The sequence below is a fragment of the Strigops habroptila genome, chromosome 6, assembly GCF_004027225.2.
Source record: "Strigops habroptila isolate Jane chromosome 6, bStrHab1.2.pri, whole genome shotgun sequence".
In the NCBI taxonomy this organism is placed as follows: Eukaryota; Metazoa; Chordata; class Aves; order Psittaciformes; family Psittacidae; genus Strigops; species Strigops habroptila.
Window position 1 is genome coordinate 47,284,688 of NC_044282.2, and position 26,362 is coordinate 47,311,049.

Genomic DNA, 26,362 nt, shown 5'->3' on the forward strand with positions numbered 1-26,362 from the left:
CATCACCTTTCCTTCTCCTTCCCCACCCCTCCAAAACCTATAGTTGCCCAAATTCTGGAAATAACAGTATGAGGAAAGGTGATGCTGCATTCATTATTACTGAAGATCAAGAGCTGATGTTGCAGTTTCAGGACTTTCTTTTACGCAAAATGTACATGCAACGAACAAGAGACCGCTAGATTTGCCCAGCTTGACAGACATTAGAAAGAGCAGTTAATAAATCAAGCTACAATCTAGATACAAGGCCCAGATACTGTTCCTGTACAGAAAACTGACAGCTCTCCTGACAAGCTGCAAAAGGAAGGGAACAAGAGAACAGCATTAGCTGACAGTGCAGTGTGAGCAAAGACAGCATTCCAGAAGACAGCAAAGCAAGCAGCTCCTAAATGAGCAGATACAGCTGACTGCTAACACGTCAGTACCAAAACGTCTTCACAGGAGAATGAGAGCACTTAGGAGCTGAACACCTTTATGAAACAAATAAAGGATCAATAAGAAATGCATGGGGGAGGGGAAGAAATTATGAAACCAAAACACCGATTAAGAAGCATATGAGTTTATGTAGAATCCTGCCACACAATACTTAGACAGCAATTCAAAGTGACTGCATGAAGAAAATGGAATTGATACAATTATTCTTTTTAAAGCAATGCATGTCAATTGAAGCACATAACCCAAACAGTTTTATTGGAGGAACACTCATTGTGCACACTCAAAGAACAAACAAAAACATGGAAGGTGGAAGATGTACCATCGGAAGCCTGCGAGGACTAGTCATATGTCCCTTTTTGTAACACCATATCCTGTCTAGCCAGGACACTAACAGGAGTTCAATATTTGCAAAAACCCACCAACATGGGAAAACAAGAGGTAGAGGTTTAGGAAAAAACTCTTAAGTAATCTAGGGGACAAAAGAGAAACTAGAAATAAAAAAAAAGCAGAGCAAGGTATTATTACAAAAATCTCCAAAAGCTGGGGGAAACAGTAATACTAAACACATCCTAGCAACAACAGAAAGCAGATTATGACATGGCAGTACACAAACTAACTTTCTAGAGCAGGACAAATTCCCTTGCATTACTAAAGGTGTATCTGGAATACTGTAATAATAATGATGACTATCAATGAAAAAAAACACAACAGGAGGAACGACTGGAGAATTCCAAGAGATTACAAAAAATGCATAATTTAGATGAGAAGATTTGCAAGCCATGGAAGCACATCAAGGAATTGGCTGTGTTTTCTTAGGTCACTAACAAGGTGAAGCCATTAACTCCAGTAGATTTAGTTACTAGGAAGTCCACATGTCAGGTTAACTATGATCCAGGATACTTTCAGAAAACGGGTTCATTTAAGAGCAGACTTTTTAAAAGTATGCACTAAATTTGAGAAAGACACTTGTAGTGGAAGACACCTACATTTCAGTTTAGCCCTTAGGTGACTACATGGAATTGTTACAAGTCAACAGTAAGTGGTTTATAAAATGTAATTTTATTTAATGTTACTTTGCTGTTACAGAGGGCATAACATTTTCACAAGGCTTTTTTGGGACTACAGTCAATGATTAGCAACACACAATAGTGGTCCAAACTCTCTAAGTAACAATCACTGGACAAACTTGACACCTTCTCACATGTGCACAAACCTGCATGGAAAAGTACTAAATTTTAGACTTGGACATGTGAACTTCAATTGGTTTTCCCATTCCAGTGTATTAAGAAATGACATGCACTTTAGTCTGCCAAAAAGCACTGCCTGTACTCCGGCAGTAACATGCTGCTTCTAATACATCATACTAAAGTGAATACCAGAACTACAAAGGCAGGAGTGTAAGTGAACTTTTATTGGGAAGGGATATCAACTTAAACAGCAGCAACTGAAGATTAAAAGAAGCCCCTGTTTTCGAACACACACGCTTCTGTATTACATGATACAGGAAGCAACTCAATTTGTCTTGTTCCAAACTAGAAATGCTCAGCTTGATCTGGCCCAATACTTCCATATTCCTACTGAAAAGAATACACAGTAGCATGTGAAAGTCAATTATGGAAAGGAAACCCTGCAGAATAAGAACGGAATGTGGAGAATTAAAAGCTATGTGGAACACTCTTTAGTTGCAATTAACTACATTTTCATATCTTACTGTAATACAAAACACAGTCAACTGGCAGGAACTGGTTCAGATTTGTTTTTAAATACCAGGTACACTTTAGTCCGCTACATAAGTGTTTGGATGTTACTTATGTTTATACGAAATGAAGCTATTAATACTTTTCTACAGCAGTAACCGCACACCAGGAAGGCCAGGACAAACACAAATCAAGGAATGGAGTTTTCCCAAAGCTGCAGTGTGAAAAGACTATAAATTGATTTCCATACACATGGATGGGTTTTCTTTGCTATAGGAAATCCAAGTGGAGCTATAAGGAATGGAGACGTGTAAAAAGGTTTCTTGAGAAGGAAAGGGAGAATGACGCCCCATGTGCAGTTTAGTTTTCTGCACCTTCTGCAGCATCGCATTCTTCTCCTGCACTGTCTGATGTCCATAACTAAAAGGAAAAGAAAAACAGTGTCAGCTTTCCAAAGCACAGCTTTAATTCCAAAAAGGGACGCCTACTGACTGTAAGAAACAGTAACGTATTGGACTTAAAAGTACAGACTACAAAGTACCAGTGAACTGGAGCTGCACAGCCCTGGCTTCCAGTCTGTGCTCAAAGAGAGGCAATTGGAAATAGTTCCTGCGCCCGGGGCACACCAGGTACTGGAGGCAGAGCACCTGAGGAGTGCTGGGAGGCAGAGTACCTGGGGTATGCACCCCAGGTACTGGAGGCAGAGCAGAGAGTGTTCTAAACAGGTCCAGACTTTTGTGCTTAATAGCGAGCTAGGTCATTGATCCCAGACCACTCAACAAGTCTGAACACTCACTTCATGAGTAATATCAATTTCAAAAGCAGCAGTCTGAATCCTGAAAGTGAAGATTACCATTTTGGTTACTGAAGCTAAGCATTTTATGGTGCTAATAAAAGACATTCCTGCCAAAGGAGTATTGCAAAATAACAGATGTTGCTGTAACTTTAAATGAAGTGGATATCCCGAGGATATTCCCTAAAAAATTGCCTTAGTTACGTATTTTAATAGAACTTAGTGGTTCCATTAGGCACTTTTCTTAAACGGTTAGTCATTATAACACATACTTAAACATCAACTGATTTTATTCTTAATACACTGAAATCCTGTATCTTTTCTTTTAAATGAAAATCGGGAAAACAAATAAAGCAAGCTGCACTGGATGTCCAACAGGAATGTCTGAGCAAGAATCCCTGACAGACCACAGAATACTATATTTTGACTCCTTGTCATGTGCTGAATACACCTTCTCCCCCTCCACCGAAAGGGCCAGCAAAGAATATAGAACGTGTGCTTTCCAAGCTGTTATTCTAGATCACACAGCATGAAGTTGCTGACATCATCTTACACTACATTCAAACTGAGTTATGAGAAGGAATAGTAAGGTCAATAGCCCAACTCAGTGTTATGTTTTGCCCTATAGCGGGATAAGGACTTTGTTTCATGACAAATTCAATCGAACTAAGCAAATACATAGTTACAGAACCAGACAGCACATAAAAAGGCAACTTACTGTTAGGTTGTCTCTAAGCAACTGCATGATGAGAGTACTGTCTTTGTATGAGTCTTCGTTCAGTGTATCAAGTTCTGCAATAGCCTCATCAAACGCCTAGAATAATTAAACCATCTTTAATCTTTTTTATTAACTGATCATTAAGCAAACAGAAGCTAAACCTATCAGTAAAAAAAGGAACATTAGAAGTTAATGATCTGCATTGCTGCGTTTGAAACAGAAGCATAAAGAAGGCATAATAAAAGCTTGCTGTGTTGCAGAAAATTTAAGTCACATTGTAACTACCTGCTTGTACCCCTTTAATCCCACTAACAATGTGAGCTTGGAAACCAGATACATTAAATAGGATCATTTCCTGCATAAACTCTAGGAAATAATAATTCATATTATTTTCAGTATAAACTCTCTTCTATTGTCCCTGCAGGCATACAGAAGAAACAAAGTCACTTACTGTCTTTGCCAGTGTGCAGGCAAGCTCAGGGTTGTTGAGAATCTCGTAATAAAATACAGAGAAGTTAAGAGCTAGACCCAAGCGAATCGGATGTGTTGGCTGCATCTCCTTCTTGCTGATATCAAATGCCTCCTGATAAGCTCCCTGTGAGTTTTCTATTGTTTCTGTTAAAAGAATGAGAAAGAAACATTAAGGGCTTCATTTGTTTGTTTACTTTGGGGGATTGGTTGGGGTTTTTTAAAGATATTTAAAGTACTCCATTAGTAAGAGACTGAACAGTCCTCCATAAGCCTGCTCTTACTTACTTTAATCAAGGTAATGATTGTAAACCCATTTTAAGTACAGCTGCCACACTGACAGAACACAGGGAGCAAATTAAACTACTACAGAGCAAAGGTATTCAAGAGACAGGTAAACACACAGAAGTTAGTCAATACAGACATCCAAGATGACTGTATCACCTCAATGGCTTTTGATACTTTAAGTACCAGAAATAAAAACCCAGCCCAAAAGTGCATCACTTTTTCTACAGCACACCTGCTTCATTCCTTGCACAGGATGGACACGCTTGTGTGAGCTGGTTGTGCGCATGAAAGGTGGCTACTGTCTGTAGGGCCATGCTGCTTCTTATGGAAGTTTGGAAGGCATGTATTGCATGTGCCTGAAAATCTGAAAGTCTGCTGCCAAAAACTGGGTGTAGACAGGTCAAGATAAAAAAATAACAAGGTTGCGCCCAAAATAATTGGGAGAAATACCACAGAGAAAAGAAGTTACCAGGCCACAGTGAGTACTTTAAGGGTGCTACTCTTTGAGTTCTTGTCCGATAAGACAACGAAAGGTCCCTAACCATGCCTGCAGAATGGAAGGAGACTGCAGGAAAAGGAAGGCCATTGTCAGAACTCAGAGTACAGCTCTCTGAGGGAGATAATACCATAACTGCTCTAGAAAGTGCTGTAAAAAAATAGTTTGGTAAGTAAAATCTCTTAAATATTCAAAGGAGTCAAAACACAGACTTGGGTTTTTCAGATTCACACTGCAATGAGTGCTAATGGACTATTAATTTGTTGAGAACAGGTGGAAAAAAGGCAAAAGAACTAACCCACAGGAAATAAATTAGCTTGTAAGTACATAAAATATATTTGAAGCTGAGAAAATAAACAGATGCTTGGAAGCAGAACATCAGAAAAGCTTCAAGTGAAACTCCTAGAAGCTTGCGAGAAGTCAAGCACAAAATGTATGCACAGTGAGACACATAAGCTGTAACTTCCCAGCAGAACACCAAGATCTGATAATAAGGTTATCAATCAGTGTCTCTTCCACAGTAAGCACCCCTGTCAGCATGCAGATCACTTTAAACAGTCTTTTTAGCCAAGATAAGCCGGGATTTCTCTGCTCAGACAAGCCCATAGATTTGTAACTGCTGCTAGAGACAAAGTATAAATCAGATTATCTTTGTGAAAGGTAAAGACAAGTTGTCTCTGCTTCAGTTGGACCTGCTGTGGTCATTCGAATCAGGCAAAGGGTTAACAATTTCTGAATGCAACTCGTTAATGCCAAGATTTTTATTCCATTTTGTATATTTTCATCTCTCAACTTAAATGCTCCTACAATACAAGGAGGCTAACAAAGCCTTTATTGAAGTGACAATCGCTCTGTCCTCCCACTTTGCAATTCAATTGGTTTAAACCAGCCAGCACCGTCAGATGCTGGCCATGCCCAGCCCACAGGGACAGTCACTTCAGCCTCTGCCTGCTCCAACAGACCATCTCCTTTGTATCACGGCAGCACTCCAGGACTAATTTTAGTTTACTTATGTAGAAACATATCACTAGCTTATGCCATACCAAGAGTTTTTTAACATCACAACAGTATCTGGGCACCTTGCAAGACAGTTCTAATACATTCTCTGAACAGAGCTAAAATCCTCTCCAGAAGAGCCTCCTGAGGTACTCAGAACCACCTATGCACATGTTCTAACTTCCAGGAATGTTCTGTATTCTCAGGATGCCCGGTATGAAGTGACAGTACCAGCTGTGAAGTTTTCCAGGCCTTTGCTTCTGGATCCAAAAGAGCAAACTAAAATTGCAGGGACAGCGTTATCCCTGTGAACATCAACCATTTCAGAGTGCAGCTCGCACTTCTTTGGGTAGTGTACTGACCTAGTAATTTTGCTGCTTCTTTATAGACTAAGGCAACTACAACGAAGTCTGTCTCACACTGAAATGGTTAAAATAACAGATCAACAGGACTCCATCATGGAGTTAAAAATGTCGCAGAGATCTGTTTACTCTTCCTCATCAACTTTATTTTAGTGAAGAAATACAAATTACATTAAAAATTTTAGCAGATCTTCACCTAAATTGTTTTCCAGAAGCTCTGAACAAGCATTATGGAACAACTATCCAGAAATTTAGGGTAGACGACAGGAACACCAGCTAAAATTCCCTGACATACTATGCTTAAGGTCTATTCAGAATTTTACTCTGTCTGTATGAAACATGTTGTTCCCACTCAGCTAACTGAAGTGAATTCACAAACTAAGATACTGGCGCATGGACTTCATCTGCCATTCCCTCACCCGTAGCCCAAAACTGACACTGATCAGCTTTTAAAGACCCGAAAAACTCAAGGTACTTACGTTTTCTGTCATCACCACAGGCAACTTCAGCAAGGTATCGGAAGTAGTCTCCCTTCATCTTCAGGTAGAATACCTTGCTCTCTGGATTAGTTGCATTAGCTATTAAATATTTGTCCAGCAGCTCCTGAAAGAACAACAGCAAAATGACATTGACATATTGCATACACTCTCACAACCAAGTTCAATCTATTTTATTTCTCTCCAGAAAGTTTGGATGGACTTAAATGTTTTTTACAAAGGAAAAATGAGTTTAAAGGGTATTTTAGATTAGATGCACGCTTATTTAAACAACCTGTGTAAAGGCACAAAGCTGGAGACTACATTAAGATGATCAACCATCTGATCAGACTGCAGAAAAAGTAACAAGAAAAAGTTTACTAATGTATAGTTTCAGGATCAAGTTTAGTTTCAAGATGTGCACTTCTGTTTTCACAAACGTTGTTGCAAATGAGTAAGCTCTTACTGGAAAAATGAAACCCTATGCAGAAAGTTTCAAAGCTATTTATAAATAAGAACTTATTCCCTCTTCACAGGAAAAAAGTAAGAAAAACAACTCCACTATTTTTCATATAGATTGTGTTCATTAGACTTGTGATAAGGAATCTCCAGCCCACCTGCCAGAGACAGACAAGGATTTGAACGTGTCTAGACAGAAGGAAGCCTCACCAAACCATACCAGCTCTTTGTAAGGCTGTAAAGCAATGCTGGCTCCAGCATAGCAGGGAGGCATCCTTCCTGCCCACCCTGCTGCTCCCAGGAACGGGCAGAGTTATACAGTGCTCCCCCAGCACACCCTGAACCCTCGCTCACAGCTCTCCTACTCAATAACCAGCGAGACAGGGAACGTTTACAAGCCTCCATCAAGAGGAGGTGAGTCTCCCTGCAAGGCCTCCTAGCCCTTCCAAGATAGGGGTGAAGGTGAAGGACAGAAGAGGTACAGGATTTTCCCTCAGCAAAGGGGGTACTTCAGAGAACTGACAAGGAGGAGCACAGCTTCTGACTGACCTCCTTGTCCCTCAGCCCCAGTGATTTTACCCAAGTCATTACCACAACTGACCTATGTTCTCTGGAGTTGACAAAAGATGTGAAAAAGCTCCAAAACAGACTCAAGGAAACCCTGCAATATTCAGAGCAACTTTACACTGAGAATTTAAGTGATAAAGATCTGCATTCAGCTACTTGGAAAATAAACAGGTCATAAAAGCAGCAGAAAGTTTCCACAAAGCTTGCAAACTGTGACTAGTTAAGTAAGATTTTTGTTACAGGAACATATATCCAAATTCATGAAGCGGCTACAATGAAAACATTTAAGGAACTGTAAACTTCCTGGGTAAAACCCCTCAGCATTTTAATTAGCAACTGTAGCGCTATAATTAAAATGAGCTAATTTTAGACACCAGCCTACTCCGTATGCATACCACCGCACCATTATTGCTTCCTTTAATAATGAACAGTAGCAGAGCAATCCAGCTCAAAGCGTTACTCATTCCAAGCCCATTGGAGGAGCTGACAATTATTTTAAACCAACACTTTTAGTAGGGTACTTCCAATCAGGTGAAAAAAGGCCTTTTGCCTCCACACAGACAGGGTGCTTACCATGGATGTAATACTGCATAGCTCCATAGACAATCTCCCTTCGGAGATCCCTACCAAGGCATTGAAACAGCAGAGTTACAAGTGCTCTTATTACCACCCTAGAGAAAGCAGTGGGAGGGTAAGATGACACAGGGCCTGACATACCTGTCCACTTACCAAATCAGACACAGACATTTTTAGGACTTTCTGTAAGGCTGCAGAACCACTGCCAAAGACTAGACACTGGCTAGTATGGCCCAGGGCTAAGCGGGGAATTTGTATAACAGTTTAACACAGAGACGTAGGCAAGGGCTCGAGCAAGCGTATGAAATGGCACACCTCCCTGTGTTATGGAAAACACAGCGAAACCATAGGTATGTTTCAAAACAAGAGTTAAGACATAGTAGGCAGATGGGTAATACAACCCCATATTAATACTGTTATTTTGCATGAGTCATTCCCGTATTAGAATGAATTATTCCCACCCTACAGCTTTCTGCAATGAGAAAAACTTCACGGTTTGGATCAATGTTTTCCGGATGCTTTTCTCCTGTGACAGATGTCAACACCAGCCATAAAAGCACAACACTACACAAACCAGTTTCAAAGTCTCAGAGATGACAATGCAGGAACCTCAAGTTTAACGGAGAGACTTGATTTTACAGGAAACTGCCCTGAATGATGAAAGTCAACACGTAGTACACCTACATTAGAAAAGGTTCTTTAAATCAGTCACAATCCAAGAGTAACTATCAGCCTCTAAAGGCCATCATAAGGCTGGGACTGCATTAAACAGCAGAGATGTGATTTATGCATGTGCTCACATTCAATGTGAAAAACTATGCCACAGACTAAGGAGCACTGACCAGGCAACCAAGAAAGAGATGTTGTATGGGATTTTAAACGAGGTGTTCGACAAAACTGTATCTCGTTTTTTTCTTTTAAACATATATGCCAAAATAGAACTTTTCAAGATGTTACATCAACAAGGGAACAAACAGGCATTTTTCTTTTACATCTTCCAAAACCTAAAGATTTATTGTAAACTTACCATGCAAACAATATTACTGATCTTATTACAAAATTCTGTCTTTGGAGGTAGCTTTAGCACTAGAGTACCATGTGTAACTGATGTGGTTATGACTTGAACATACTAACACCCTGAAATCTAGTGTATGCTAAATGCTTACAGGAGAGCTTTAGCGTGTCCAATTTAAGCTGAGCCTCAAACCTACATTCCCTAGAGCATGAGGCCCACGTTTTTCTTCTTTTCTTTTTGTCAGATGGGGTAGGCCACCCACTTCCTCCAGAAGCACAAATGATTTTGGGAAGGCCCCAGCCCTACTGCAGGCACATGGTGCTGCATCCTCTAAGTGCATCTTCAAAGTGCTGCCCCCACTCTGCAGGTTTGAAACCCAGAGGTCCTGTGCAGATTTCTAACAAACTTAGGGAAACAAATGGATGCTGGGAGTGAACTGCAGCTTTAGAGACAGCAAAGAGTGGGTTGCAAACACTGCTTTATTTCCTAGGCACTCCTGAGCTGGAGGAGCTGAGCTGTCCTGTCAGCAGCTCCCACTCCTAGTATCTCGAGGGCCTCCTAATCCTTACCACAGCACATGGTAAGGGAGAGATCTGTGCTTCTATCAGCTCGGGTGAAACATTCATTTTGGGCTTCATGTATCTGGTTTTGGTTCCATTTAAGACTATAAAAAAAAAACCTCTCATTTATGAATCACACAGAACAGAATACAAACAGACTTTGAGTAAAACTATTCATTTATCCATCTGGATGTTATCTTTCAAACCAATAATGTATTTGGTATACTTAATAAGCCAGTCATGTCGGGATATCATCATCATTTCCTGGAAGGCACCTTACCCTTCCTCTAATGGACAAAATGTTGGGAGGACAGTGAGAGCAGACAGCACAATAAGCTGAATGATTTACTTTAAACTGTTGTGAGTCATTAACAGTCGGGAAAACTCAAGATTTCCTACATCTGTTCTCTGTCTTTCCCCACTTGGGCTTTTCTACCTTTCCATCAGACATCAATCAGCCAGGAATCCTCACTTTAAACATCAACTGACAGTAGGTAAAATGGATGCAGGCAGCCTGAGCAAGGACGTAGAGCTCAGCCAAACTTAGCATTTATTGTGATATATTTTACCTAAAGAGAGACAGGCATTGCCACAGGTACGATTTGTGAAGTCAGCCAAAACAGCAGACTGCCATCCATGTTCACATACAGCAAACATGCCCATCCCTTTTTTTTTTTTGGGGTGGGGGGTGGTCAGAAAAAAGTTAAGTATCAAAATACAGCTGCCACCACCATTAAGAACTGTGACTGTTCTTATCACTAAACCAAGCTAAACCAAGACCTGTACAACCAGCAATCACTTGCCCTACAATGTCAAACATGCCTCAGACACTGCCATGAAAAGCCACACATGATGGCTGAGCTGCTGGTGGGTGACTCTCAGAATCATGAGCAGTAACCAAACACTGGGAATCAAATGCAGGAGTCAAAAGTCCATCCTCAAGGCAGACCCTTCGTGCCCTGGTGCAGTTGCATTAGGACAGGTTTGCACTGTGGCAGTTTGTGGTTTGTATCTGCTACTTCACTCACACTGATACATTACTCTCAAGGGCCTGGTGCTCCTGTAGTTGACAGGATTTCCCACCCCACCGCTCATTTTTTCTTCTCAATTTATTTCTACCTTCACAGTATGCTGACACTCTCGCCATCCTGACAGCATCATATTCTCATATATGGTATTCCTTCTCCCCTCCTACAAAAGGCAGGCTTATTTATTTATCTATTAAAGAGGTGGCAGCAACAAAAGGCTACCAGTCCCTGGAAGGGATGTGCAGGTGCCTGCAGGAGCCATGGGGAGCAGGCTAGGAGCTGGCAGCAATCCACTGCTTCCCCCTTTAAAGCTGAAATGGCTATTTTTAATTTTTTCTCTCCATCGGCAGACTTACTGCTTTACATGCCGAGAGAAAGTTACATTTCAATTGCCTTTTTGGATCCTTCTCCAGTTCTACTTTTGTTCCTTCTCAACTGAGTAACTGCCCTTTCTTAGTCTCTTTTCCCCTCTGCTTAAGCGGGAACACAGGTTGAACATATGGTTGTAGTATCAGTGCATTGCAATTAACCTGAGCCAGAAATAATAAGTTTAATTCATCTGCTCTCATCCCTTCCCCATTATTTCAGCTTTATGAAAAGCAAGCCCTGAAGGAATATGCCAGCCATATCTTCCTTGAAGTGCCCAATACAAAGAAGCTCCCTGAAGACACAGCTCCTTCGTAATTTTTTGTTGTGTATGCATCCAGCCAGCCTCTTCTTACACATCCCCTGCAACTCATGGACCAGTCCCACTCCTCATAAGCATTGTTACCTGTTTGCGAGACAACCCCTTCTTTTAAAAGCTGACATCAAAACAGAAAATCCCACCAACCTCCCCCCATCTCAGCCTATTTTAAAAGGCAAGCCTGATTGAGACATCAAATTCAACCACAGTGTACACTACTTTCTGTACAATTTAACTATGTGGTAGGTTCAAGTGGCAGAGAAATACCACCAATATCTCATCTGTGCTGTTCTCTCTTCCCACATGTTCAGCTATAAAGAATCTTGACAGCAAAGATGAAGTACAAAAAATATCTTGCATACTAAACTGACCTTTGAGCTGCCTTCAGCACTTGTGCCATTTAGAATTGGACTCCAGTAAGAAAAGCAAATACATGAGTACAAGTCTCTGCATATATTCCAACACCATCAGCTAATAGATATATTCTCCACATTTATCTGCTCTATATCAAGGAGGAACATGAACCAGGTCAGCTCAGAGATTATCTACTGATCACAAGTAGTTTAAAGTCAATTTTCAAAGCAAGCTAAAGATACCATGTGCCTAGGTACAGTCAAAAGTTCCCCATGCATTAAACTAAAGTAAGTCAAAATATTTACAATGCCACCATCAGTCAGATGTTGATGACACCTGACACGTTTGGATCACATCACCAGCATCAAGTTATTTAATGTTACTCTATTAAAAGACTGCCCTATACTGCCATATGTATTTCTCACCAATGGTACAGTGTTACTTTTGCTCCACTAGAAGGAAAAAACCTCAGTGTAAAAGCAACCACCATAAGCAGAAATGCCCTCCAAAAGTTTGCCCCCATAAATATAAACTCGTTAAGCTGCTGCCTGATCTTTAGCAAGGAGTGTGCTGATGTTCAAAATTGCTGCCATAGTTTTGTGAACAAAACCTCTATAAAGTTTGATTTTCCAAGTCGGCCTGTTTCAGCAATATTCTTGAGCCTAACGCCCATATATCTTAATTTGTGTAAAACACCTTATTCCAACACCATCTTCCATCTTTCAGGCAGATGATTTTAAATGCTACTCTCTGAAAGCAAACTCTGTAACAGCTCGTGGGAAGTAATTTGTATTTGCAGGTTTTAGTAATTTAAGACAAAATCCTCTGCTGGGCTTTAACGCATACGTCACAAAAAGCATCCAAAGGAAAGAAAATGTAATAGTATTAATGTTCTCTGATACAAGAACAAACTAACCAATATCAATGCATATAGTATACAAGGAAAAAAATTTCTCCTCATCCAATGATGGAAAAAGTTCAATGATATGGGGAAAGTAAAATAAAAACCAAACCACCCCCCAAAACACAAAACCAGCTTGAACTTCAAATCAGCTGCTCAGAAACATTCTGCTGTCCAAGCTCTCCTCAGACTTGCCAGCAGAGGTGCTACTATTCCATAGGGTACAGGTTTTCACAGCTCTTACAGAGACTAGACTGAGTTTTATTGCTGTTTCCCAGGTGTTCCCTCCCTTCCTGAGACAACATTGAATGTATGTTCCCTATTCTGAGCTTTCAATTGCTTCTGGGGTTTTGTTGGGTTTTTGTGTGTGTGTGTATGTGCTTTTTGTGGTTCTTTTAAGGAGTACTGAAGTTAGCACCAGAACAGATGTTACATGGGTGACAGCAAGTAGCTTTGATTACTTAACACTGTACTTGCCTAGAACAGCATACACTTACTGGCCAAACCCCACAGAACCAAATGGTCACATGCACATGAAGAAACCTGTTTTGTGACAAGAATCCTTAAGAATAATGCAGATGCACAGAGTGTACGTCAACACCACTTTTTTTTTTAGCAACTTAACTCACCACCCTGAACACAGATTCAGCTTCACAGTCCCATCTAGAAGATGAGCAGCTTGCACCTAACGGGCACATTATGCAAAGTGTGTGACACTACATACATTCAGCCAGGGATGCAGCGTGCAAAAAACTTGGAAAAATTCTTCAGTCTCAAGTACTTCCGAAGGTCCAGCTCCACCATGAGAAAAATCACCTAAAAGTAGCATAGAGGGAAATGGTTTCCACCCTAACTGCAGTCAAGAAGTAAAGCTGAGAAGGTGGTGAGGCAGCTCACAGCAATATATTCCCTTAATATAACTATTAAATATGAATTTAAACACGTTAAAAGTTCCAAAGTGTTTGACAGCACAGATGATCAGTGCAGTCTCAGACCTTTCAATAAGGCTTCTACTCACAAGTGATTGCCTGTTTTAATCGTCTAGTAAACTGTTACAAAGACTTCTCAACTACTTCAAGTATAATCAGTCATTCCAAAGTCCACAGTATGACTCACTGCAACCTAGGTGTGTTTTAACATTCAGCAGTTGTTTTCTTGACAGGAAAGGGAGAGTCCCCTGCTGCAACAGAAAGATCACTTTACTTTCAAAAGTGTAATTCAGCAGAAGTTCTTCATCCTTCTGGATTCAAGCTTTATGCATCATCTCCTTTTGGGAGAGCCTTAAATAGTTTTCATACAGACCTCTTAAGACCGTTAGCAGTTCAGTTTATCTATTGAGGAAAATACACGTATGCCTTTCCAGTAATGGTGTGGCCTTAAGATGACCTAACAAAGCAGTGCTGAAAGCAGAGACAAACATACCTGGCATGGAAACGGAGAGGATGACCTAATCCATCTTTTCCATTTGGTTCTGAATTTTTGTCTACATAGTTTGAAAAACTGGCAGTCAATCTTTAGGACTGGCCCCGAATGAAGTATCTGGAATCCCACTTAGCAGATGCATTGGAAGCCTGGGCTGCAGCATGTCTGCCTACACTATTTCCACCTGGGGTTCAGATTAATTTCACCTAGAATTTACACTCCCTGCTTACACTTCTCCTAAAACAAGAAGTTGGAAAGTTCTGTGGTCCTCAAAGAACTAGGTAAGCCAGGAACTAGAAGTGTGTGGAAATGCAAGTTCTCCTTTCTCTACGGATTTTCATCAGACAAAACCAACAACTCAGTGAAAATCAAAGAATTGTTCAAGTTTTTATAGAAGAACTTAAAAGTTCTCCAGTTCCTCCTGCAAAATGTAGAAATGAGTCTTAAAAAAAAAAAGTCATCCCCTTTTCAATAATTCCAGGTTTTTTCTATTGGCCATACAACACGGCCAAAAGCTTTCCGGAAAATTTTCTTTTTATCAGATTTATCTCAAATTGATTGTAACATTCTTCTGTGATTGCATTTTCCATCTCTCTAATTCCTCAAAATACTTCAAGTGTTACATTCCTCTCAGTAAACATGCATTACTGACAGCAAATTCTTCTCTTCAGAATCCTGACTACCTAAAAGTTTCTTTCAACATCTTCCATTTGTGATCTTTCATAATACGACAGAATCAAACAAAAAAGTCTAAATTTGCATTTAAAAATATATCTATGTTGTGCAGCTCCAGAAGCCCTGAAGGTACAATTACATGACTGACCAAGATATATCTAGACTAACAATACTCAAAATGAACAAATGTGTAAGAGTTATGTGAGCTTAAGGTATGTTGCCCTTGTGTAAATGCTTATTTTTAGAGCCAAAAAACATCATAATTCATGACAATAAATACACTCTGGAGGGCCTGAAAGTGTTATTTGCTTCACTTCTGCTCTCTGTTTCAAAGCCCTAGAGGCTTGTGATCACTGAAATCCAGAAAGATAATGGCTTTAAACTGACAGAGGGTAGATTTAGATTAGATGTTAGGAAGAGATTCTTTATTGTAAGGGTGGTGAAGCACTGGCACAGGTTGCCCAGAGAAGCTGTGGCTGCCCCATCCCTGGCAGTGTTCAAGGCCAGGTTGGACAGGGCTTGGAGCAACCTGCTCTACTGGAAGGTGCCCCTGCCCATGGCAGGGCTTGGAACTGGATGAGTTTTAAGGTCCCTTCCAAGCCAAACTATTCTATGATAATGAAACGGACCATTCCTTAGTGCAGCTGGAAGAGCCTTTTGCATTGTCCAACTTCACCTTGAAGGAAACCCAGCAATGTATTATTTCACTCAGTGTATTAGGAGCGTGCCAGTAATTTGTTATTTTCCAAATGAGACAACATACAACAATGAAGTGTAACCTTTAAGTCACAAAAACTAGAAGCCAACATTTCACATAACCTCATTATAACGATTTCTCATAACCTCATTATAACGATTTCTCATAGCAAGTGAACCTTGACTTTCCTTCTAAGGCCTTGCTACCTACTTCCATCTAAAATGATTTCTGCTTACAAGAATTTTGCAAAATGTATTCAACTTCAGAACAGAACTTCCTGAAGAAGTTTTACCCAGGAAATACGAGGCTGTCAAACTGATAAGAGTGTATGTAGTGTATTCAGAAAACTTATTATCAGAGATAATGGAATGTTTTCTGTTTCCAGAGCTTAACATGACTCCTATGCACAACTACTTCAGTGGATAGATCATTTAAATTAAAGGGCAGAATAAAGATTCCCAGAGCAAGGAATAAATCCTTATCTTTAGGAACTGGTAAATCAAATCCTTGATTCCTTTAACAAACTAAGAGAAAGGCACAAGCAAAATCGGCTAATTCAGGACTTTCTAGTTCATAGGTCTTTGCATCTGATGGTTTGGTGGGTGCACAGAACCACAGAATGTGAAACTCAGTATCTAAATTATTTTTACTATCTCACATGTCTAAATGGCCAGTTCACATTTACTGTTATTGGGGTGTACGATTAGCAAATTACAAGCTTACAAGTCAGCTGTATGCTCAGCTGGTGCATTCTGATGTTGGTTCTGACATCCTGGGAAGCAAAAAGGATGAAGAGGAAGCTGTAAACATCAGGCCAAGGAATGAACTTAGTAGAGCTCTATGGAGTAAGTACCACAAATGCAAGAACAGTCTTACTTACCTTACCTAGTTAGTCTGTGATAAAATTAGCTTCAAGTTTATGGTCAAGTACAAAAGCACTTCAACGCAAATGGCAAGTAACATATAGGGGCACTAGGCTCACTCTTCTCAACAACCAAAAGCATAAAACTAAAAAAGGGCAAGATCTACACAATACGAACACACTGATTCATCAAGAACACACCTTCACCTATCAAGCTTATTAAGAAAGAATACCCTTGCACTTTTACCAGCCCTCCCCCTGCCATTTTCCTCACCACCTTCCTCTGAAAAATCAGGTATCCCCCATTACTGGGAACAGAATACCAAGCTTCTGTGCCCATACTGGTAATCTAGTACTTTAATATTGGCAAAGGTATAGTACAGACAAAGCTTTAATAGCTTTGACTACAACCAGGCTAGTTAATCTATAGCTTGCTGTCATTAAAAAATGGGCTTGACACTGGAGATAGATGAGGCTTTGGCTGCTCCGTTCTCAACAGCTGGTCACCTGCATCAGTACAACTATTTCCTATTTTCAATTACTCCACATCCTGCTTCTCACAGGATGTAACATTCAGGACAGGCCTTTCAGAGCTGTTAGGAGCTATGACTGCATAAGTGCAATTCTCTGGTGGCCATTTCTTAAACTTTTAAGAACCGACAAGCCACTGATCTTCAGGTTTTTCTATTTCAACAGACATAAGTTAACCCTACTCTCACCTTTGCCTCAAGATAGATATCCATGCAAATCAAATCAGTGATCTAAACTCACCCTAGTAGCTTCTAAAAAAGGAAGTGACAATGCACACACAAGTAATTTAATGGTACAAGCTTTCAGAACCTCAGAGAGATTACCTTGCTGCCATTCATCTTGTATCCCTCACTAGCTTGCTTGTAATGTTCTAGAAATTCAGTATCCAGTTGCGGGGGGAGGGGGCAGCAAGCAGTGACTGCATGGGATGGAGGCCTCAGCTACCATCAGAATTCCTTCAACTATTTTTAGTTGGGCTTTAACAGTTTTCAGGCGCTTCAAGACCCTCAGTGCATTCTAGACTTTGATTCTGCAAGTGTCGGTCCTTTTTTAGAAACCGATTCAATTTTCCTTGCACAAAAGTGTAGTATTCCAGCAACAGATTCTAATGAAGGGCAAAAGCTCACATAAAAGAAGGTACAACTTCGAGTAAGTCAAATTCAGACCATGAATTTAAGGTTTAAGCATATTAAACCACAAGAGATTCATGCATTAAGTTCCACAATTCTTACCATAAATGTGTTGATGTTTGCTAGAAGTTGTGCTAAGAACACAAAGGAGAATCAACTCTCTCCCCACATATTACCCTTCATCAAAATTATGACTGTTATTCCAAATTAGAACATTCATTTTACATTCACTCCACAATTCTGGATTTGCCACCCTAAAGTCTGGCTTTGAGTCATGAAGTAGCTAGTCCTTCTAGTCAGTTACTGAAAAAGGATGAGTCAATAGCATTTGCTTTTGTTTACAAAAGGAAAAAAAGTAACACCTGAAACACTCTCCCAACCACTACTGGGACAACTAACTCAAGTAAAAAAGTAGTATTAACTTAAGTGGTTAGTATGCCCAACCTTCACAATAAAACTGCATCCTACATAGTTCCCAGCGTCAAAAGACTGTAATACCCTCTTACCCAGATGCTATTTTCACCTCTGCATTATGTATTTCTGTATAAGGTCTGGCCATTCATTGAAAATAGAAAAGCAGAGAAAAAGGATTCACAAGATAGGAAACTCTAGTAGATTGTTTATATAGCAGCATCAAGCTGATATTTACTGATTCTGCCAAATTTCTGCATGAATAATCATTATCATCAAGATTTCACTTTTCTGTAGTCCCAAGGTAACAGTAGGGAAGAAACAGTGCTATAACCAAAGCTTATTCATCATCTGACATCAGATATTTAAGCTGACATGAGGAATCTATTTCCTGGTGCAAGAGAATACCGACTTCATGTTCAATGAAGCTATGAACTTGTGCTGTTGAAGACATCTGATTTGAATGTCACCTTCCAGTATGGGGATTTTTTGTTTATTTCTAAGCAAGTAACTTTAGAACTAGATCTACAAAATGGACAAAAATCAGAAGTGGACATAGATTTTTACCTATGTTTTTATTAGGTTTTATTGTTTCTTAATTATGCAAAGCAGAAGTAGTAACAACACTGCAACCCTGGGGTGGGGGAAGGAAGGAAGGAAGGAAGGAAGAGGGAGATGGCAAGAGCAACACACTCATACATGCTTTCAACAAGTAACACTGCAATTTCACAGAAGATCAAACATTTACAAGCATCCTCTCAACCTTAAGACAGTAAAAACTGAAGTAAGATAAATCTTCAAGCTCAAGACTATTTCATTGCAGGCACTGCCACATGGTACAGAATCAACTGCTCAGGTAATGTTACTGTTGATCCATTTTTAAAAGTTCACAGGGCTCTTGCTCATTTCTAGATATGGACCTGACAAACTGCAATGTAAAGCTATTTACAGAGGACTTAGTAACAACAGATGTGCGGAAACAACTGAAAAGCCTCCTATATGTAACTTTCCCATTGAAAAACTTAAAAGCATAATATAATAAAGTTTTAAATTTCAGTTAGAGACATGAGGAGTAAGTAACCCTCAAGATACAGTTGTTTCCAAGCCCTAAAGATTTTAGCCATTGCACCTTCATCAAGTTTTAAACTGTGGGCAAGTAGTCATGAGATATCATCTCTCTTGATCTATGAAGTATTTCAACAACATCAGAACCTAGGAACCGAACATATGCAGAGTGCTACCAAATGCACATGGACAAACCCTCAAGTTGCAGGTGGAGGGTGAACTGCTTCCAGGCCAGGGCTGGTGTCCTTCCTTCCTTTTCACTAGTTGTCTCTAAAGAATGGAGCTTGAACGCAACATGAGTTACTGCTGTGCAAAGGGACTGAGGCTCTCAGAAATCTCAGCAGTTTGATCTGCTCCTCCAGAGAAGTTCCAATTCAAAAGTTACCTTTTTTGAAAAGGTGATGTCACTAAACAGCGGGTGCATATATAATAAAGCATTGGTCTTACATTGCACATTCCACCTTCAACGCTCCACACGTTATTTCACTATGTGAAAGTTGCTGCTGCACCCATCCCATCTACATTATCCAGCATCCCTGTCTTAAAGTCACTTGGAGAATACAAAGAAACATGAACTTTGTGCTCAGAGTATATGAAAAAACAACATAGCTCAACTTCACCTTGAAAAAAAAGTTCAGTTGCCAACGTGTTTCTTTATTCAGGGACAAAAGTTTCAAGAACAGTTTTGACTAGGCTTCGTAAGGGATGACTCAACATTCATTTTCTACATTACCAAGGAATTGGTCAATCAATACAGAGACTTCATAAAACCTCCTAGTGTACCTGTCACATAAAACATTTGTGCAAGTTGTTTGACAAAGTCCTACCACCTCTTCATTAAAGAGCCACTCTCACCTGAAAGACGAGTCATAAAATTAACAGTTACAAAGGGTTTAGATCACATCTACTCCTATTTGCAAGATAGGTAGTTAAAGCAATGCCTTCATGGAACATCTTACTGTGACCACTGATATTGGTTGTAAGTTACATAACTAGCAAGTTTTATTTTTATTTATCTATCTATATCTATATGTAGATATCTCAACATAATTTTGGATGGTTGTATTCCAGTGGTTATTAAATTTAAGTTCCTTATCAACCAGTGCCCTAAACCAATTTACCTAATTGGCTTGAGGCATTCTTTACAGAAAAAAACCCAATTGTAGACCCAGCGTTGTTGCTGCCTTTTCCATCAAAATTAACAGTGTTTTGTAGTGCTAGCATATTTCTAAATGAAGCAGATATACTTCATTTCAAAAGGTGTGCCATACCAGTAATAAAAGCCTTTTGAAAAAACTGTTAGTAGTATGACTAACAGCAGTCACACTCCACCCCACACATCCACCCTTGCTAAATTCAAATACTCCAGATGACAAGCAACCTTTCCATACTACTTGCCAGCAGTTGTTTCAGTTTAGCTGCCTTCCTAGAATTAAAGACCCATCTCTGAGATTCAGCTTAAAGAGATCTAAAACTGTTACAAGCAGTTACTATAGCATTAGTAAAGAAAAAAAATTATAATTTGAAGGAAGAGGAGTCAAAACTCCTTTGTGGCTCAGCTTTAGGAAACCCATCCTTTGTAGTGCCTGCACATTGTGAGTTCCAACCTCTTGGATGCTGACTCATGGATCATAGGAGTGCTAGATGGAGGAGGAAAGGGAAAGAAGCAGAACAGAACGTAACGTGCACATGGCCCTCAAAGGAAGAATAAAAGTCAGAAGGCTTGTAGCAGATAGGCTGACATCTGCTCCTACCAAAGGAAGGCACATCTTTGCCAGCAGGGCAGAACAGGAAAAGCACGCACAGCTGCAGGTTTCGGTCTTCACTACTTCCTGTAGCCTTCCAGGCGAGAAGGGAAGGAAAAAGTTGCCAACCAGGTCATTGCTGAGAACAGAGAAAGAGTAGAATGCAGGGGAAAACCCAGCTAGCACAGGAAGAGCTTGCTTTTCCTACATCAGAGGCTTGTGTTAGCATGGTTACCAGGCTGCCTGCTGTCCACCATTTGATGCGCCTGGAATAACTTCAGTATAGACACTGCATGAAATGGCTCGCTACCTTTATCATTCAGAGGCATTCAGTCTCCTTATGGAAGCACCAGCTCCTTGTCAAGATGGCACAGCATCCAGTATGAGATTTTATGCATTATCTTCTCTTAGGAATTAGATATGGTAGAAGGGCAGAGCAAGATTAAGAAGTCTGAAGAGTGAGCTTTATGTTGAGGTCCTAAGAAGTTAGTTCTGAAGCAGGGCAGTGAATAGAGATCAAGAGGAGGGACAGCAGCGCAAATGCTGGCACCTGGGCACAGAGGTTCTAGTGGAACCAGTCACAGGAATCAGTAGTTGGTGCCCTACACAAGTCACATCATTTTCACAAAGGTGAAAGTTTTACAACTTAACTATGCCTGTAACTGGAGAAACGGGAAGACATGGGACTCTGAAATGTGTTCAGGAATTAACTCAACTGATTCATTAAGCTAATAAATTTCCAAATTATTTTTGAGCAAAGGTAACTTATTTTGACCGATTCAGAAAAAAACCCCAAAACCATGCAAGCAGCATGTAAGGAAGCACATAGTTTTTTTCAGCACAATCCAAAGAAGTACTCCCTTGTATGTGAAGATGCAGAACACTTCATCAAGAAAAAAAATCAGTTACTTCCAAACCAGTCAGCTTTATATTCAGGTCTCCTAAATCAATCTAGGATACATTTACATCAAAATTGTTTAATTCCTTATACTTGCTTCTTCCTGTTCTCATGTGAGCAATACTAGACACTAGACAAAAATAATGAGGAAGAGCAAATAAACCACTGAAGATTATCTGCCACACAGTTACTACTGTATTACACACATGCAGCTTCCTGCAGCCACAACTCTGGTCACATAGAATAGGGTCCAGCAGCCTCCACACTGCTGACACATGTCTCTTCAGCTGCCTCTACAGTGCATTAGTTTCGTTATCGATAGCATCTGGAATTCTGCTGCTTGTACAGAAATGTATTCCCGGGCTTTGATGCATGCCTGGGGTTTCGTGCCAGTTTTCACACCTCAGTTTTACATTATTCCACAATTACTGCAAATGCATCTTGAAGATTCCCCTGAGAAGCCAGCTTGAATCCAACAAAGCCAATTTCTACATGTCTTTATTTCCTATCTTCAACATAGATGTCTTACTTTATAAAAACATATTTTTATTAAAAAAAAATCCTCAAAATATGTCTTAAAGACCCCTTGAGAGTCTTTTTCACAAGATGTAAACGAAATGCACACCCAGTTTAAATGCTTTTAACAGGTTACTAGGTCTGATCTGAAGAAATAAAGGGGGTTTCTCATTTTCTTTTCAGCTTATCTTACGAATAGACCAGATTACAAACCACAGCACAAATAGGCATGAGGCTAAATTCTCTGCAATTACCTACAGCAATACTGCATACGGATCACTCCAGCCAAAAACGTACTCCAAATACACACTCAATTTTGAGTGTGTATCTCAGATACCTCTACACATCTAGGGCCATAGCATAGAGCAGATGATCTTCCTCCTCACTGTAACCCACATAATGACTGCAGAAGTTACTGCACAGACTTCCCCTACCCCAGCATAATACTTCACATGACATTTCCCAGTCAAGCTCCCAGTCCTATTCCCTAGTACAGCACAACACATGAATACTGTGTTTCTTTATCCTAAAAATAAATAGAAGAAACAAGAAAGTCCCCACTCACCAGCACAGTGGTGCAGATGGACCTGAGCTCAGACTCCACCTTCTCCCGATAGTCCTTGATAAGCTGCATCTTCTTGTCACTGGTGTCTGTCTTCTGCTCAATGCTAGAGATGACCCTCCAGGCAGAGCGCCGACCCCCCACTACGTTCTTGTAGGCCACTGAGAGCAGGTTGCGCTCCTCGTTGGACAGCTCGGCACCTTGCTCAGTTACTGCCTTCATGCAGGTGGCCATATCGTCGTAGCGCTCAGCCTGCTCAGCCAGCTTGGCTTTCTGGATCAACTCGGTCTTATCCATGGTGGCTGGCAGTGGGGTCAGAGCAGTAGAGGAGCAAAAGCAGGAGAAGCTGGGGATGTCACACTACCAACACGAGAATGCACCTCAAAACCTGCCAGAAAGAACACAGTAACCATGGCGCTAGGATGTCCACTACAGAACATGATCCTAGGCCACCCCTTGCAACCCACCCAACGCCAAGGATCACAGCGAGCCTTGCCTCCCCTTCCCCATCTTCAGGTACTTCTTGTGGAAAGACGGACTACAGCATCCTGCCCTTCCATGCGGGGCTAAGGGGAGAGGCACTCATCTTAAGGGTCCACCCCTAGGGAAACCACGACCTAGAAACCCAACTGGGGAAGGCACGCTCAGCGCTAGCCAAGGGACAGCAGCCTGAAGACCAAGCACTGGAAATAGCTATTTTTCCATCAGGGTGGACTTTTTGTCCTCACCCTGCTTTTCTTCCTTGCCTTCTAACGTGAACCTGGAGGAGGAAATCTCGTCACCCCCGTCGCCTCGCCCAAAGCCCTTCCCCCGTATGCCACCAGCCCTGCAGGTGAGAGCTGAAGAAAGCAGATGCCAAAGCCGGGACAAGCGGGAAAGAAATAAATAATGAGCGAGAAGAGCTCGTCCCTGGGGAGGCAAGGAAGGGGTTAAAAAGCAACGGGCTGGCAGAGCGGGTCCTGGATCCGCCTCCCTCGGGCACCCGCGCTCTGCGGGGCGACCGCGGCCAGAGGAGCTCGGAGCGGCCGGGGCGGGGCGGCGGGGCCAGGCCGCTTCGCCTCCTGGCGGCGGGGCGCGGCGGACCCCGGCCTCCCGCATCCCCCCGGCGGGAGCGGGCGTAGCTCTCGGCCCGGGACGGCGGCCCTCGGCGCGGCGGGGGGGGGGGGGGGGCGCGACGGCCCCGCACCTCCGGCGGGGGAGCGCGGCGGCGCGGCAGTGGGTGGCGTCTCGGTCCCAGCGAGGGCGGGGGCCAGGGGCGGCCGCGTCCCCAGGGACGGCGGGGGGCAGTGGGGACGGAGGGCGGCCGGCGCGGCCTCCCGCGGCGGCAGGGCGGAAAGAGGAAGCCGGCGGGCTCGCTGGGTGCGAAATGGCGGCGCTGGCTGGCTGCGCCTCCCGCTCCCGCGGGCGGCCGAGCGCTCCACGCCGCGATCACAAAATGGAGGACGCGGCGGCAGGCAGCGGCGGAGCGGGGCCCGCGCCCGCCGGCGGGCCGCGGCACGGCGCTCACCTGGTTCCGCTGCGCTAGGCCGGGCCGCGGGCGCCACCCGATCGCCTGCCTCGCTCGGGGCTGTGGCGGAGAGAAAGAGCCGCTCCCGTCTCCGGCGAGAGCCAGCGCTAAAGGGCGTTGGCACAGGCAAGCCTACCCGCTGCTCAGCCCGCGCCCACGCGGCCAATCGCAGCCTGGCCTGCGGGCCCGGCCCCGCCCCTCCGCGCCCTGACAGCCAATCAGAGCAGAGCGCGCCGCCGCGGGGGCGAGCGCAGGCAGGGCACAAGCTCGGTTGGCCCGTGGGCTGCGGCTGGGGCCACGGGGTTTCCTCCAATTAGATCCAGGGTGAGATGACGTCACTGTCGCCATGGTGATGCTGCTACAACCCCCCCCATCCCCTCCCCTCCTCCGCCGTCCCCCTTCCCCGGCCGCCGGGGCCCGATCGCGGCCCGGGGGACGGCGGGGGCCGGGGGGCAATGGCGACGCGGGGGGACGAGGCGGGGGGCCGGGAGCTCCCGGGGGGAGGCACCGGCCGAGGCGGTGCCCGCGCCGGCGGCGGGGCGGTAGCTCTGCGGGCGGGGAGAGGGGGGAGACGGGACGACGCGGCCCCGCCGCACACCCCGGCGGTCCTTCGGCACCCGAGCGGGCAGCGGCCGCTACTCGGGCTGCGCCTCCGGCCCGCCTCTCAGCTCAGCTCCTGCAGGAGCGGGGCGGCGAGCCCGGCCCTGCTCGGCTGTCCCTGAGGTGGCTCGGGCGGGGCTGGGCGAGGCGGGAGGAGCCGGTATGGCCGGCGGCGGCCGGCGGGCTCTTCCGGAGCGGACAGAGGCCGCCCGCCCGCGGCCGGGAGGAGGGGGCCCGGCGCGGCGAGCGGCCGCGGCGCCCGGGCTGTGGCCGGACCCGAGTGGTGGCGCCGGGAGCTCCCGGCGCGGGTGTTTCCCAATGGCGGATTCTGAAAAGCCATTTTCAAGTGCGGGCGGCTGCGCTGTGCCCTGGGCCGGGAGACGGGAGGGCGGCCCTGAGGAGAGCCTGAGCCCCAGGGCCCGCGCGGGGCGGGGGGCAGGCGTTTCTCATCAGCAACCATCAACGGACCTCTCCGCTCTTGGTGTCCTCTTAATTTTCAGGAGGTCAGAGATGTGATGGAAACAGACTGGAATTTTAGGTCCATGCCAGGATGTATTAATAACAAAAAGTTACCTATCCATGAATGGATGAACATGAGGCACCTATTGCCATACGTCCAAAATGTTGTCCAGGTGGATGCATGATTTTGTCTGCTCTAGTCTTGGAGAATGTGGTAAGGACACAGTGGGTTTGTGCAGTTTGTCCTGGCATCACCCACACTAAATCCGGGTGTGGATCAAACGGCTCCGGTTTGTCCGGGCTCAGGCTAGTTGGGGTTCACCAATGTCTTTGTGCAGTGCAGAGTCTCTGCGTGATATGATGAGATTTCTCACCTTTGGTTTCAGCATCACCAAATATAGTCATGCTGAGGAGCTTCAGCATCCAGATGGGATGATGAATTCTCTGAATCAACCCCAGGATGTTACTGTCTCAACTCGTAAAGCTCTTGGTCTGTGTTTGGACTAGGACTGGGATTATGTACGTGGAAACTGGATCTGTGCTGTGAACTAGCCACTCTCTTTGTCATTTGAGTTTGGGAAGCATTTATTCTGTTATAAAAACACCTATCAATGGCATCCTTTTAAAAGTTAAAGAAACTCAGAAAGCATTATGGGAATATGTTATTTATTTACCCCAGAAATTACTGACTTGGCAACTTGCTGCGGTTTTAGGTTGCCGTTTTACTCCTTGTTAGTTAGGATACTCTTGTTTTACCGAAGTCCCTAATGATTACCTTCATTTACACATGAAATAAAGACCAAAATTGACCAATTGTGCAACAAAACCTTTTTTGATTAACATCATGTCTGCATCAGAGATAAAACTAACCGCTTGGCCTATAACGCATGGATGAGTGGGTTTTGTTTGAGG

General features: G+C 43.1%; 1 protein-coding gene across 1 annotated transcript; it reads right to left on the minus strand.

Annotated features, from left to right (window-relative positions):
* Positions 1-1,470: 1,470 nt before the first annotated feature.
* YWHAQ (tyrosine 3-monooxygenase/tryptophan 5-monooxygenase activation protein theta) lies at positions 1,471-24,568 on the minus strand. Its single transcript, XM_030489568.1, has 6 exons — positions 24,392-24,568; positions 22,888-23,272; positions 6,730-6,853; positions 4,092-4,255; positions 3,641-3,736; positions 1,471-2,549 (listed from the first exon to the last, which is right to left on the minus strand). Exons 2-6 carry the CDS (start codon positions 23,179-23,181, stop codon positions 2,490-2,492), a joined length of 738 nt encoding a protein of 245 aa, XP_030345428.1. The 5' UTR covers positions 23,182-23,272; positions 24,392-24,568; the 3' UTR covers positions 1,471-2,489.
* Positions 24,569-26,362: the final 1,794 nt, after the last annotated feature.